Source organism: Haliaeetus leucocephalus, unplaced genomic scaffold, assembly GCF_000737465.1.
Source record: "Haliaeetus leucocephalus isolate CR32 unplaced genomic scaffold, Haliaeetus_leucocephalus-4.0 Scaffold251, whole genome shotgun sequence".
Lineage (NCBI taxonomy): Eukaryota > Metazoa > Chordata > Aves > Accipitriformes > Accipitridae > Haliaeetus > Haliaeetus leucocephalus.
Genome location: NW_010972687.1, coordinates 3,727,178 through 3,742,017, shown reverse-complemented (window position 1 = coordinate 3,742,017; position 14,840 = coordinate 3,727,178). Strand labels below are relative to the sequence as shown.

At 37.5% G+C, this 14,840-nt stretch overlaps 1 protein-coding gene across 1 annotated transcript in view; it reads left to right on the top strand.

Moving 5' to 3' along the window:
* GNAQ (guanine nucleotide binding protein (G protein), q polypeptide) overlaps positions 1-14,840 on the top strand; it is a 134,759-nt gene that overhangs the window by 43,911 nt on the left and 76,008 nt on the right. Inside the window, exon 2 of the mRNA XM_010568625.1 lies at positions 508-692. Within this exon, the coding sequence (XP_010566927.1) occupies positions 508-692 (185 nt within the window). The remainder of the gene's footprint in view (positions 1-507; positions 693-14,840) is intronic.

Below are 14,840 nucleotides of genomic sequence, written 5' to 3'. Positions count from 1 at the left end.
GACCCTTGTTTGTTTTAAAAAAAACCCCCCCCCCCCCCCCCCCCCCCCCCCAAACCAAAAACAAAACCACAACACAAATGACAAACGTATTTACGGGTTGTACGCTGCCTACCATGATGTCCTGAAAGTTGCCCAGAGAAGATAAATTTTTTCTTACTTCCTAAATTTTTGTGATAAAATGTCTCATAGTGATTACCTGACATTAGATGTTTTGGACAATTACATATTGAAGAATGGAAGATTTTTAGATATGCATATACTGTATGTCTATTTCAGAGTTTTGTTTTAGTCATTAGTTTAGTTGTTAAATCCAAATGTAAGCTTTAATTCAGTGGTAATTAAGTTGCTGCTGATGTGGCTGTTTGACACTGAACTGGTTCTTGTAGTTACCTTGCAAGCACCACTTGACACTGTTCAGCCCTGCACTAAACAAGCTGTCAGCACTGTGCAAAAAAAGTCATATTTGTGTCCGGTGGCTAAAGCGTATCCTTCTTATTTTTCTTGCAGGCACAGGAGAGAGTGGCAAAAGCACATTTATCAAGCAGATGAGAATCATTCATGGATCAGGTTACTCTGATGAAGACAAAAGGGGCTTTACAAAACTGGTGTACCAGAATATATTTACAGCAATGCAGGCCATGATCAGAGCCATGGATACCCTCAAAATCCCATACAAGTATGAACATAACAAGGTGAGATTTTTGTTTATTTCTGTAGCTGAAACTGCTTCTCTTTTTATTTTAGGAAATATACTGAAAGTCTCAAAAAAATTAGATGTTAAAAATTATACTCAAAGCTCAGAAGAAAATGGTAGTTTCCAGTCCTGTCATTAGTTCTCTGCCTTTTTTTCTACTTTGACAACACAAAGGTGCTGCTTTTAACAAGAGATCTGCTCTTAACAAGATGCCTGGGGGTTTGTCACAGGGCAGAGGTTTGATGGCAGGCTGCTGTTTGACTGTGACTTTAGTTACCCCTTGTCTTTTCCTCCCAGGCCATACTCTGGCTAGAGCAGTTAAGCTATTCTTTTGATCTGTAGCAGAACCTTACTGTTTGAGGTTTGCCATTAACATTACAAGTAGAAAAATTCAAATTATTAGAAAAATAGGTAGGCATAGCTGTTTGTGTGGGAACATACTGTGAAATAAAATTTTTGATGCAAGACCTTAAAACAGTCAGATTCTTTTGAGGTTGATGCTGTTAGTGGAATTTAAAAGGACAAGATACATAATGTTTGGAAGATCATCTCTGACTAGCCTGACTTCTTTCCAGTTGTTTTTTTTTAATATATTTACAATTTAAAAGAAAGATAAGTAAAATAATTTAAGGATTCCATGAAGGAGAGTGAAATGCGTAATATTTACTTGAATACATGGTAAGGCACAGGATTACATGGCTGTATCTTCCACTGCTTGTCACAGGCATGGTACAACTTTGTTTGATAACAGTTCCTGAGAACTTGTTCTGATTTTTACTCCTGAGCCCTTATCAGCAGCTTCGTCAGGCAGAGAGTTTAAGATCTCTCACAAGTGAAGGGCTCACCTTTGTTTCAGTCTTGTGAAAGAGTATTTAATGATAATTTAGTAATCCTGGATGAAAATAATTTCTCTGCTTAATTACTCAGAAGTTCTTTTATTCTAATGTATTTTTCAATACGAGAAACTATCAAAGAGCAGGGCCATTTACGATAAAGAAGTAAGCTTCCATTAACTGGGGAAGACAGGATGAAATAAACTTATGTTAAGATGAGAATCTTTTGTGTCTACATATATGAAATTTAATTACTAGAGTTGAACTGCTGTATGTATTTTAAGGCATCTAATTTAGAAGGAGGAAAGATAAAGCTTATTACCAGGTTAAAGAAGCTTTGTTTCTGCCATTTGCATCTGCCAAACTCATTGCAGATGGTCATCACTTCGGTGATATAATGTTGCAATAACCAGAGTCTTGCAGGAGCCTGGGTTTATGCAGTGGGAAGTCAGGAGGATCATGTCTGTCAAAATCCATATTGTTAACCTTCTTTAATGGTGGGTGGGGTTTTTTGTGCACGTGAAAAAGACTGAAAAACTTGTCCTAATTGGTAAAAGAGACTGTTGGACTTCTCAGTCTGACTGCATGCTAGAGCTGTCTAGTTTCCTCTCATCCCTCATGAATCAAAATCAAATGTGTAAGTAGTATTAAGAAGAAAACTGCATTTGCATGTGTATTTCAGCCTTTTGGCTTCATATTTTTGCTGTGCACAAAGCATGCAGCATACTGACCTGAAAAATTAGTTGATTGTACACGTGCAGTCATTTTGTCTTCAAAATTGGTATTGATTGTCACTTTGCCTTAGCATCTGGAAGTCCTAATAGTAAATCAGGAATTTTTTTCCTTGTATTATACTACGGAGTATATGTTCTGTAGTTACTCTGTAAGTTAAGAGTGCTGAGTTTATATCTTGTTTTTATATAGTTGGAGTGAGTCGCTTAGGTTTGTCATAGCTGCATACACATGGCCAGAGCTGTTCACATTCTCTATATAGAAATAACTTTCCTGAAAGTGGGAGTCATATCTTTGTGCTCAGCTCCTTCACACACATTCCCATCAGTTTCTAACAGGCTACATGGGAGTAAAACAGACATGACCATCTTACAGGGTCTCAAGGCATTCCTGTACCAATTCCTTCGGAAATACAGGGGAAACCAAACTTGCTACAGGATAGTGCCAGAATAGATAAGATTGTGGTCTACTATGCGTAACGCTTTGGATACAGGACTACTTCACTTTAAAGCAGTGAAAACCAATCATATCATTAATCTGCTCCTTTTTTTTTAAAGGCTGTTGAAAACAAACTCATTAGCCTAGCAGTCTAGAAAAGACAGGAAGGGCACTTCCTACTAATTTGAATCTCCTATCAGGAAGTCCTATCTCTGGAGAGAATATCTCAAAGTTTGAGTAACAACATATTTTTAGCACAGTAGTTGTTTTGCACAATAGTTTGGAAAGTGGCAGCTCAAGCTGGTATTGATGTGGTTGGACCTAAAGAAAAGTGACCCCTTTTTTGTCAAATTTTTCATGTTCTGAGATAGGCTTTGGTACTACAGTAGAAATGCTTTTCTCTTACTGTACCAATTTTCTTACCTTTAACTGAGAATCATTAAAATTGGAGTGTTTTGAATCTCTGAATGCTGCTGGAATTTGAAGTGCTCTCGTATCAAAAAAGTTACTTAAGTAGGCAGTTGTGATCTTTGTGGTGTACAACATCACAACATTTAAGTTGGATTATTTTAATATAATCAATGTAGCAAGAGGCAAGTTCTAAGTTTAGCAAGTTAGTTCTTGTGGAGTTGTGTTGGCTTCCTAGTCACCAATATAACTAAAGAAGCAGAGATGGAAATGTATTGTCCTATATTATAACAACCTAGGCTGTTTTGAAAGATTTATTATCAGAGTAGTGGAAGTCAATTGAGAAATGTAACTGAGTGTTTAGAATGTAGTATCTCAGAATTGATGGTAGAGCATTATAGCATGAAAGACATTCCTTTTTCACATTCAACTTCAGAATATGAGCTCTCCTGAGGTGTAAGATAATGGTTGAGGGTGATCTCTTCTCTTAGGAATTTGTCTGTCATAGGAAATGGTGGCTTACGGACTGGTGTTTAGTTTCCTTTTTGGTAAATGTTATTGTGCTTCTGTTACTTATTTTTTAACTAGAAGTTGTGAAGTTTTCATATGGCTCTTGAATTTTAGAGTAAGAAGTATTTTATGAAATATGGGAAGGCCTTAGTTTTTTTATAGAAGTGTTCATAAGCAACTCTCAAAATTGCCTGCCTTCGCAAAATTTTATGAGTGTACAATACTAACTCATGTGCAACCACAGATACTCAAATGCACATTTTTTAAAAACTAAAATACAGGTTTATGTTTTTTACAATTTGTCTTTTTAGAAAGCTGAGCTGTGTATCCATGCTTCTGTCATTCCTTTCAATTACTGAAATAAGACGACCATTCATTTTAATATTCTAAATTCTCACATTCTCACTGTTCTTCATAGTGGCTTAGAAGGCTTCCTTTCAGATAGTGTAGTGTCCATTTCTCCTTTTCTATCTTTTTTTTTTTTTTTGTAATATGTCTAATAATGCTGAAGATGGGAAGTATATACATGGGTGGCTTTTTTTTTTCTCTCTTATTGTCAAGAAGCTCTACCAAATCTATTACTATGCTAAACAAATAAATCTATTACTGTACTAGTAAACACCGACTACCACTTTACCCCGTACTATTCCCTTTCAATGTAACTTGAAAAGACAAGTTGCCTCTCTGCTGTAGCAGACAGTATCAGGAAGGTGTCACCCCATGGTGATTAACAGGCAGGAAATCTTGCTTGAATCCCATGCCCGTAATTTCCTGTGAGACTTCTTAAATATCTATAACAAGGTAACTAATGTAAGTAACGGTAATAGAACAGTCTACAAGAAAGTTTTTAAAGAGGCTAAAAACATAAAAGCAAGTTTTATTGTAGACCTAGACATTTGTTGTTAATATTTCTAAGGGTGTTTTCTGCTGAATTTGTTTCTGTATTTATGCCTATTCCCTTTGGGGAATGTTTTGCAGTAAAAATAAGCAGATACGGGAAATGCTTTCAAAGTCCAAAATCTTGCTGGCATTAACTTCAAGTCCATGTTTACCTTGTTAGCTCATTTCTTCTCAGTCAGCCAAATCCACTGGAGCAAAAAATAAAAATAGAGAAGTAGGACAACAGGAGTGGGTATAGAGTAAGATTGCATAAATTTTTATCTTGGGTAGACGGTTTGGGGCGTGTTAAGTGTTCTAGATCTCTCTAGTGAAATTTGATGTTGAACAAACCTAGGTTGGAGGAAAGGGCCTCCTGCAGACACTTCACCTGATACGCAAAGAGCGTGAAGGACTCAATCCAGAGCGGGAGTGTACAAACACTGGGAGGGTTATTGACTGTCTGATGATGCAGAATGTGTGGGATTTCTGGCCTTTGGCGGGGAGTATGTTTTTGGGGTTTGTTGGTTTGGGATTTTTTAAAAGCAAAAATAATGTTCTTGGGACGGTGAAATGAAATGCTTACTGGTTTGGAACAGAGATAATCAAGTGGCTCTTCAAGCAGATGGAGAAACCCAAATGGTGCCATCTGTACAAACAGTTTTCTGCAGCATCTCAAACTGGAGCAGAGGGCTTAAAGCAGGTTAGAAGAAAGAAATTTGTACTAGTAGTGTTAGTTAGTATTTAATACATCATAGTGCTCAGTTAGTATTTAACTACTCTCAAATGTTCTTCTCCAGGCACTCAAAACCAATGAAAAGTTACCCAATAAATAGGAGCCATGCAGAAGTGTTAAATGCTTCTAATACCAGGAGCCTCCAGATGCATTATTTCAGCAAGAAATAGATTGCTGCAGAGCCAGCCGACGTGCAAGAGAATATAGTTAGATTTAAAGTATCATGGTCCTTTAACAACATGTATACAGTTACAGCTTTTTTTTGTCAGGAGCCCTAATGTGAGGTAAAACTCGTCTCCCTGATAGCCATGTTTCCTCCCGTAAGGACATTGATCAGTGAGCAGCTTTAGGGGCTCCAGTAAAGCCATGAACCCTTTCCTCTGAACACTTTGTAGAAGATAGTCCATTGTGAGGACTTTGGCAATCCTAACTAGATCCCAGCCACTCCTCAGCTGTCTTTCTCATCTTTTTATCAGTCTCCTTCTGTCAGTCCTTTATTCCTCTCATGTCCTGCCTTTCGCTCTGGCACCTCTCCAGTCTTATGTACATTTGAACTCTGCAGGTCTTTATCTACTTACTTGTGGCCTTACCGTTTTGTCCTACTCTCTGCTGTTTTCTTTCTCCTCTGTTAAATTTGAAAAAAAAATTTAAAAATGCAAAACACACCATACGTGTAGTAATTTACATCCTGTCCTCTTTCTGCCAATTCACTCATTTGCTTGCTCTCTGTTTAGATCAGAGGTCTCTTGCATTTGTCTGTGTTGCTCCAGTGGATTTGTAAGTTGCTTGTTTCCTCTGTTATATTCTTTAACCCAACAGAATTGTGAGGTTTAGATATTTTTCCAAGTGTGGGGAAAAAAATGATTGTGTATTAGAAGTAAGCTAGACAAGCAGGGTCGAATATTCCCATGAAGAGCTGAGAATATCTTTATTCGAAATAAACATACAGATAAATGAACACTCTTCCTTTCCCCAGTAAAATAATAGGTAGTTTCACCAATATGAAATGAGGAAACTGCCTTAGCCTGCAGTTCAACATAAATTTGAGGACTAAATTTTAGCTACTCTTTTTGCAAAGCAGTAAGATTTCTTCCTTCTCCTTTTATATTTTGTTTTAAGTGAAGCTCTTTATTTTTTTAAATAGGACATTTTAAGTGATTAACTGCCCTTTGCTAACAGAAAGTAATAAGTCATATACAAAATCTCTCATGTCGGGCATGATGGTCATGTTTTATCTTTCCAGTTCTACCATTTTACTGTCTCTGCTAGTGTGGAGAATGAATGGGTGGTAATAATGCAGGCAGATTCTTGTAGATTTTGTGGTCACTCATACACTGGATAAAGGACTATTAATGTAGGAAAACAGGGTTCTAGCATTTTTTTGTTTCTTTCTGACTGTTTTACTTCAGATATGTTTGTCACTTAGTTATTTTGCTTGCAGAGCGTGTTGTGTGTCTGAAAGGAAGTATGCACATGAGTGTGCTCTCTGACAATGAAAATGTAAAATACGCTCAGGGCAACTTTTGTGTGTAATAGGAGTTTGGCATTTATTTTAAGGTAACAAGATTTTGTACTTTTGGAATGGTTCTGACTTTCTCTGTAATTAACAGTTATGTAAATATAGGTATTTCTACAATATAATTTTATACAGAAAATACATAAACATAACCATATATAAGTATTTCCTAGAAGAAAATATTTAACAGTAATAGTTTCCTAATTATGTCATTCATTTCTACAGAAGACATGCTAAGGCTATCCAGCATTTATTTCTGAAGTAATTTCAGATTGAAATATTTTTGTCATACTTTCCTCTGAAACTTTATGAAAATATTTCCTTCCTGCAGTAAACTTTCCTGGAGAACTCAGATCAAGTTATGTTCTGGTTATATTATGTAGAATGAGTGAAAATTCTTGAAATCTCACGTCTTCATTGTTCATTTCTAGTAACACACAAAGTTGCTTGAAATAAGGTTTACTGGAATGGATTAAGAAATCTGCTAAAATGGACCATATTTTTCTGCAAGTTTTGTCAGTCTCTTGTTCAGTTTGCACTTCCTATGTGGTAAAAGTTATATTGTCTGAGGTGCAAGAAGTCTTTGTCTTCTAATGCAATTCAGTTTTGGCTTAGAAAATAGGCTAGTATTAAGCAAAAGAGTTGTTTTAAAAAAACTGAAACAAAAGACACACACACACACACACCCCCTTTATTTCTGCAGTATGATTTGTTTTGTATTGTGGGATGTATTGCCCAGTAAAGGTATTCACATCATTCATTTGATTCTCTACTTTTTTTGAAAGGTTGTTTTGCTCTTCTTTTTCCCCCCTGGTTAAAGTAGGTATAAAGTCTGCACATAAAGAGTTGATTACATATTCACGTTTCATCAGTCCAATCACATGCCTGCCAGTTTTCAGACTATGGGCCCATGTAACTCCGCTCTTAAACTTTGTATACACTGTGGGTGATTGCATATAGGTGAAGCGTGAGGCAAGAGTCCAGTGTTTTGCTTCTGGAAGAGGAGGTTGGCAAAGGGAGATCTAAGCATGACATTAGTCATGTTATGTTTTGATTTTTTTTCTAAGAGCTTTTATCACAATCAAACACAAGGCTGAGGTTGCATGCTTCAGCTTTGGCAAAAAAGTGTACAGGTCTTGACTGTAGATTGCTTACTGTCATGGTGGACCTAGGTAGGATACTAGGTAGGTAGGAAAATCATTTATTATGAGCAAGTAACTTCTGTGAACAGTCTCAAGCATAACAAAAGAGAACTTAATATTGGGTTGGAGGAGTAGTAACTACCAAGAGTTGCTTTTAATCCTTCCTGACATTCCTCTCTCACGTTTCTCTCCATTTCCTTAGTCCCTATCATATATAAGAGTTTGTGGGCACTTGGCTGGGGCAAGTGATACTGTGGAAAAGCTGTTACAATTAAGGTTTTTTCTTGTTAATTAAGGTTGTTCTGTGATGATGACTTTCCATTTTTCTTAATGTGACCTATTGGCCAGAGTTAAAATTTGGTTTATTGTTTAGTTGTTAACTTTCTAAGCCAATCTGTAGATCCAGTGTAGTAAGAGGTTGCATGTACATGTTTTGCTCGTTTGAGTGAAAATTTCCAAAATGCAAATTGTGTTCTGAGCCATTTGTGTTTGGAGATGCTGTCTATTCTTAGGTATTTTTTGTTCTATAAACTGTGACTTTGAGAACTTAAGCTCTCTGTACATATTGCTGGCTGTGCAAGCAGGTAGATGAGTGCTCTTGATGTGTCAAGACGTTCTTTGCATCTGGTCTTCAGTCTTTATCCAGCTATTTTTTTCAACCGTAAAAAAATTGCTGCCACTGCTAGTTGTACGGGTTGGCTGAAAAGGTAACTGCCTGTCCCTGGAGCATAAAGAAGCCTTGGGCACACCTGCCTCCCTCCTGGACTCCACCATCGCCATATGACAAGTGGAGGAAGAGTGGGGATGTGCCACAGAGGAAGAGCTACTGACATAGTCGTCATGTAAGCCTCATAAATCCTATTGTGGCGTTCAGGGTTAATTACACCACTTTGTGGCTATTTTGATGTCTGTTTCTGTTTATCCAAAGAATAGAAAAACACAGGGATGGGATTTAATGTTGAATCATTATCTAGTCTATATCTATTTCTAATTCTTTAATTTTACTCTGTACCTTGTAGAAGAAAAGCATCATCTTGGCTTCAGAAAGTCTGACTGCAGGCTTGTTTTTCTAACTGTACCATTTGTAGGGCCTCCCTATGTCATATTGCATTTGTGAAGAGCCTTAGGACAAAGATGAAATTAGATTCTTATGGATGCCCTTGTATTAGTGTCTGTTTAGTCAATTATGATTATTTTTGAGGTGGCCCAGTAGTTTCTTCTTCACTGCTGGTTCTGCTCAACTCAGTGCTTGGCATTGGGGAAACGTGGTAGCACCCATTACTCAAGGCTCCTTCCAGGATCATTTAAAGCAGAAATCTGCTGAGTACGAAACATTCAGTAGTTTATACACCCACAGGATTCCCTAAGTATTCTCTTGGACTACACTGAGAACTTACAGTTGTCCAGAAACAGGTTTTGTGCTCCATGTAAGAATTTTAAGAGTTCTTCTGATATAGTAGCGCTTTTCTGCAGTTTACTAAAATACTGCTTCTGAACTGAGTGTAGATGCAAAGGTAGTATCAGTTACCAGTCCACTTTTTCAGTAACAGAAAAGAATATCTAGTTTGGATTGGAAGAGGGGGGTTTTGTTGCTTTTGTTTTTAACTGTTTTTTTTTTTAAATTTATTTATTAAGGTTACCTATCAAGATGATATTCTGTGTAAAAGTACATTTCTGTGTCTTAAGCCATAACAGCCTATATACAAATAGCATTTGAGAAAAAAAACTAAGGCCAGACTAATTCATTGTACCAGCCTCTGAAAGCTAAAGTCACCTATTAAAGGCACCCATCTTAATCAAATAGGAAGAATCTTGTGCAATTCGAAGCTCTTAGAGTGTAAGCTTTTTTTTTTTTTTTTAAACCCTCTCTCATAAACCCATGTAATCAGATAGAACTGTGATTTCTGGGACAGAAACTTCTAATGTACATTTTTATGTGATGCCTTTGACCCAATGCATTTTTTTAAAGCTGCTTTCACTGAGACTCTGCATTGAAAAAGGACTTTTTGAAAGCTGAAATCTTTTGCAGTAAGGCTTTAATTACTTTTTCTCATAAACCTAGAACTTTCTGGGTTTCCTGTAGTTATTTTTTCCTCCTTTTCTTTCTTTGACTTTCTCTGTCACTCGAACTTTTAAATACTGCCTTGACCTTTGAAAGAGTAAAAATGAAGGATTGAAAATAAAGCCATTCAAAACAGTGCAAAAACATACCGGATGTAATAAATTCTCTTGCAGCCAGTAGTCTGCAAATAAAAAGAAGGGCACGGGACAGAATGAAATGTGGTGACATTTTTCAGAAATATTTTACAGATTTTTTAATTTAGATATGCGGTAACAATTTGGGGAAGAAATCAACTTCAATGCTTACTCTCTTTTTTGAAAAAGCTTGAGTTTTTTCAACCACTTGCCACTTTGTAAGCAGCTTTTGAAAACTCTTCTGCAGTAAAAGAAGTTAAGTGGTTGTTTGATGAATGAGGGTGGAGGAGCCATTGGTATTGGACTGAGGCATCACTAAAAGACATGAAGAATGTTTGACTAGCACATGTATGTACTGTCGTGTATGCTGTATAAAATGGATTTTTATTAAAGTTGGAGTTACTTGTCTTATTCAAACTTTCTCATAAGGGAAGGTGTTTAAAGATATGTATGAGGAAATTGAGGAAAGAGTGAATGGGCAGATCATCTCAGAGGTTGAAAAGGAGCCTGCACACTGAGAATAAGTGAGGTACTTCTGCAAGGCAGAACATAGACTGTGCAGGTGTGTTCTAAAGTATGGTCAGGAAGTTTCTAAAGAACTTTTTGAGACTTAGAGGGGGTGTGTCTATTTGTGTAGGCTTGTAGTTTTTAGAAGCATGTTCTTTTAGAATTTGTGTAATTGTAGAATGTGTTGTGTATAGTTCAGTTTCTGCTTGCAACCCAAGTCCTCCTGCTCTTAGAGAGGAATCTAAACACCTGTCAGCATTTTTCCAAGCTGAGTCTTGGAATTTTTTTAATTTCACCTGTGGGTAGTTCTAGTGCCACTGACCAGGAAAACAAATTGTACGACCTCATTATTAGACCCATTGTGAAAGGTCTCATTTCAAACAGAAAGTTCCTCTGTAGGGCAATATTTATAAATAAAACTATCCTAATCAGAGAGGGGCATGGCAGTACAGCCTTGTAGCTCATGTCCTTCTTGTGTGATAAACAATGACTTGCACTGGCTGCCCTTGCCATAGCAGAGTACTCGTTCACTGCATTGCAAAATGTTTTAAACAGCAGCTCCCTCCTGTGAAAAATTACATAACTTTTCCTCATTTCTCTTTCAGAAAAGAAATGTACATTTTAAAGTAGTAGATTTTTGAGGGTCTAATATTAATGATTGAGAGAAGCTGTAGCTCACTCGCTTGGTAGCTCCCGTCATTTCCTGATTCCAGTGGTGTGTGTATGGTCTTACTGGTATGTTTCTGCCTATCTGTCCCTTTTTGGATGCTCGTCATCTTTTGTGGTCTTCCTGTAGAGCTTCCTGTGCACTGCTGTCTGATGATACTGTATGAATCAGCAATGTAGGTGGTGTTTGCCCATCCGACAAGTAAGAAAACCACCACAACAATATTTTTAATTTTTCTTCCCTGAAGTCAGCACTATTTGGTTACTGTCTTAATTCTCATTGGGATGCATTTCTGTGATCCAGTAGGTCTTTTTCGATTTATCATCTACTGACTAGGATATGCAATAGAAAACAACCTTTTATGAATGCATCCCAAATGGATGTTATAACTTTCTGGGTGTGCTGAAACAGACACCATCTACAGAAACCTTGCCAACATAAAATGCAATCAAATTCTGGCTGTTCAACTTTTAAATGCAATTTTTCATTGTGTCCTGCGTTACTGGTCCAAACTACAAGAGAATTAGATTTTCCGAATTCTTTCCTCTTGGGAAAGGAATTCAAATTACATTTCTCATATGAAGCTACCACAAGGAGAGGAAATTTAAATAAAAATGCCTTGGAGGGGGTTTCGTAGAAATGTGTGTGAAGGGAGTGATATAGTTAATATGTAGGGTGTGTTGTCAAGAACCTACTTTTAAAGTAAGGGTTAGTCTCTGAAGATAGTTTTGTTTAGTAATGCTTCTCCCTTGTTCAGGCGGTCTCATTAAGTCATTATTCTTTGAACATGACATAGTTATTTCTCAACAGGGTAGCAAATAAGCTTTTTCCCTAAACACTTTTTTTTTTTTTTTTTTTGTCATTCTAGATCTGGTGATTAGATCTCTTTCTTTGTGTTAAGGTTCCTTTTTTCTTTTCATCTTGGGTATTCTCCCTATCAGATCTTGTGCAATTGTATTCTGCTGAAGAGTGTAAGAGGAGGATGGTAAACAAGAACTGTTACACTGCTGGGTTTTTTACCAGGTTCTCATATTCCTTTTGAATTTCTAGACTTTTACAGAATTAATCAGTTGGGATCATTATTTGACATAGCTTTATACAGCTGGGCAAAATGTGGTTAAGATGGCTACTGAGTACAGGCTTCCAGATTTAGTTCAATTTTCCAGCACCCACTTTGCAGAGACAGGGTTATACCAGCTGCAGAGTTCCAGAGAATTTTACTACAGTGCTTGTTAAAAATAAGTATTTCCAAGTGGCTGAGGAACTGGAAGAAAACACTGCCATAATTTTGGGTCTGCAGTTGGTGGCATTGCACAAAATATAAAACATCGCTTCTATAAACTACATGAAAAGAAGGGACGGTAACTATCTCTTCCTTACAATGAACAAAAGTGTAGTGCATGCTTTTGGTATGAAGCAGTGTTGTCTTAGAAACTGGACTTCATAGGTACTTCGAAAGGCTGAATAAAAATGTGCTTAACCAGAACCCTACCGCACCCAAAATTAAGACATCTGTATTCATCTCCATCTCCTAATTATGCCTCACTGCTTCATCAGATGAATGTAATGAAAGTAACAAGGATAAATCTTCACTGTTAGGATATGTTATGGGTGTCAGCACTGTTACAATTTATAAATAAAATCAGTAACTGAGCAAAGCATTTTCCTCTGCACTTCATAGAAATTTTTTGCCTCAGCACAACCAATTATAGACTAAGGGAAAGGCTTGTGCCGTTTAAAATGTTTCTTCTGTCTTGAGGGAATCTTGCCATTCTGACTGTTAGTCTGTGCTGTCTTTCAGCTTACATCATCTTGCTATGGAGAGACCTGTGCTGTTAGAGTAGGGTAGGTCTGAAATATTAACAGCTAGACCTTAAACTGAAGAACAGTGCTGGAAAAGTGCTCAAAGCTGTTGATGGGAGACTGTTCAAAGGTAGAGCTTTTCCTCCCTCCTTTCTAGCGTGCTGGACTGTGGTTCCATCCAGTGCCCCAGCCTCTGCACCCCTTGCCCCGCTTGCAGTAGCACTCTCATCATGAGCTGTCCCAGTATGACCCCACATCCAATTTACAGCAGAGAGTCATGAATGGAGAGCAGCGGTAGCATGCTCAGTACATGCAGCCACCGATCACCATGAGCTACACAGTCTCTTTGAGCTAGGTTCTCTTGCCCATGTGAGCGAGCTGTGGTAGGCTGTAGGGATCCTGTCTTTGATCCCTCTCACTTTCACTGGCTTGTGCCAGTGCCACAAGAAAGTCAGTTTTACCGGAAGCGTTGGATGTGCTTGCTAAAGCTGGGTAATTTTATCTAAATATCCTATAGTACTGCCTTAATTTGTTTTACTTGCTTAATTTACTTAATTTTAACAGCTAGCATAGCTGCTAGTAAGTAAATTGGAGCAACATATCTAAGAACCTAAATATGGATCTTGGATAGGATCACACAGCATTTAAATTAACATTAATGCTACTTAATCTAAAGATAGAAAACTTGCAGCAAATGAATTTGAGTATGGCAATTGTCTCTTTTTTTTCCTCTTTTTGACCTTTGTATGAAACAGAACTGTTTCCTCCCTTTATAACATCATTGTACCAAAGTGTTAATCATACTAGTTTGGGGTTGCTTCAAAACCTGTATGATTGTAGAAGTGAATACTGGAATCATGTGTTTGTGGCTCAGTGCCTTGTGCCACTGTGTAGGCATGCAGAAATGCATGCTCTGCATATACTGGAGCTGGTTCAGATAATTAGCTGTGGGATTTTTGGATGTATGCTACCCATGCCCAACCTCAGGATCTCCACCCTTCCCTCCAGTCCTGTGCAGTATTTGTGTTGTGAGTGTACAGAGATGTGATTAGACCACCGTGGGCTTTGATGAAGTAGGGAAAGCAGAGCAGTATCCCCCAGATACAGTAGCAGCTGATGAAAGTTAGGTCAGCCCAGAGGATGTTCTAGCTTAGCTTGGAGTAGTGCCTGAAGCTAAAAGCTTTAAGAGTCAAGATGGTATAAAGATCATATAATGCTACCTTATGCTTAACTCTTTCTCCCCACCCCCCACATCCCAGTCACCTTCCTCCCCCCAGCTTTATTGTGTCGAGCATACATTCTTTGGCTAGCTTTCTGAGTTTGACCTCAGACCTCACATGCAACAATAGAACATTCTAGAAATGTCACTGGGTCAATACCAGACCCTTTTTGGGGGTAGGCTTTAATGTACCTTTATTTACTGGCTTCTCAGATATTGCAGGTAATTAAATTTGCCTTCCACTGGTTAAAACAAGGAACAAACTATTTCCCTAAGCTAAATCAGAATGTGGTCTACCTGAAGCTAAAGTAAGCAACTGAAGTTTTGCTACCAGGTCTCATTTCTTTCAGATGTGATTTGTTTGTTTCTTTTTAATTTATAGAGGTTGATGCTACTCATTTATCACCAAAACTAGGATAGAAAATTCCATTTTTTCCTGGTAAAAAATGATGTACATTTTTATCTTTGTTTTGAGATTGAAAGTATAAACTGTTGCCTGTCCAGAAATTTTCTGTGTTAACTGGTCTCTGAACGGGGATTTTACACATTAACGACGGGGGGGG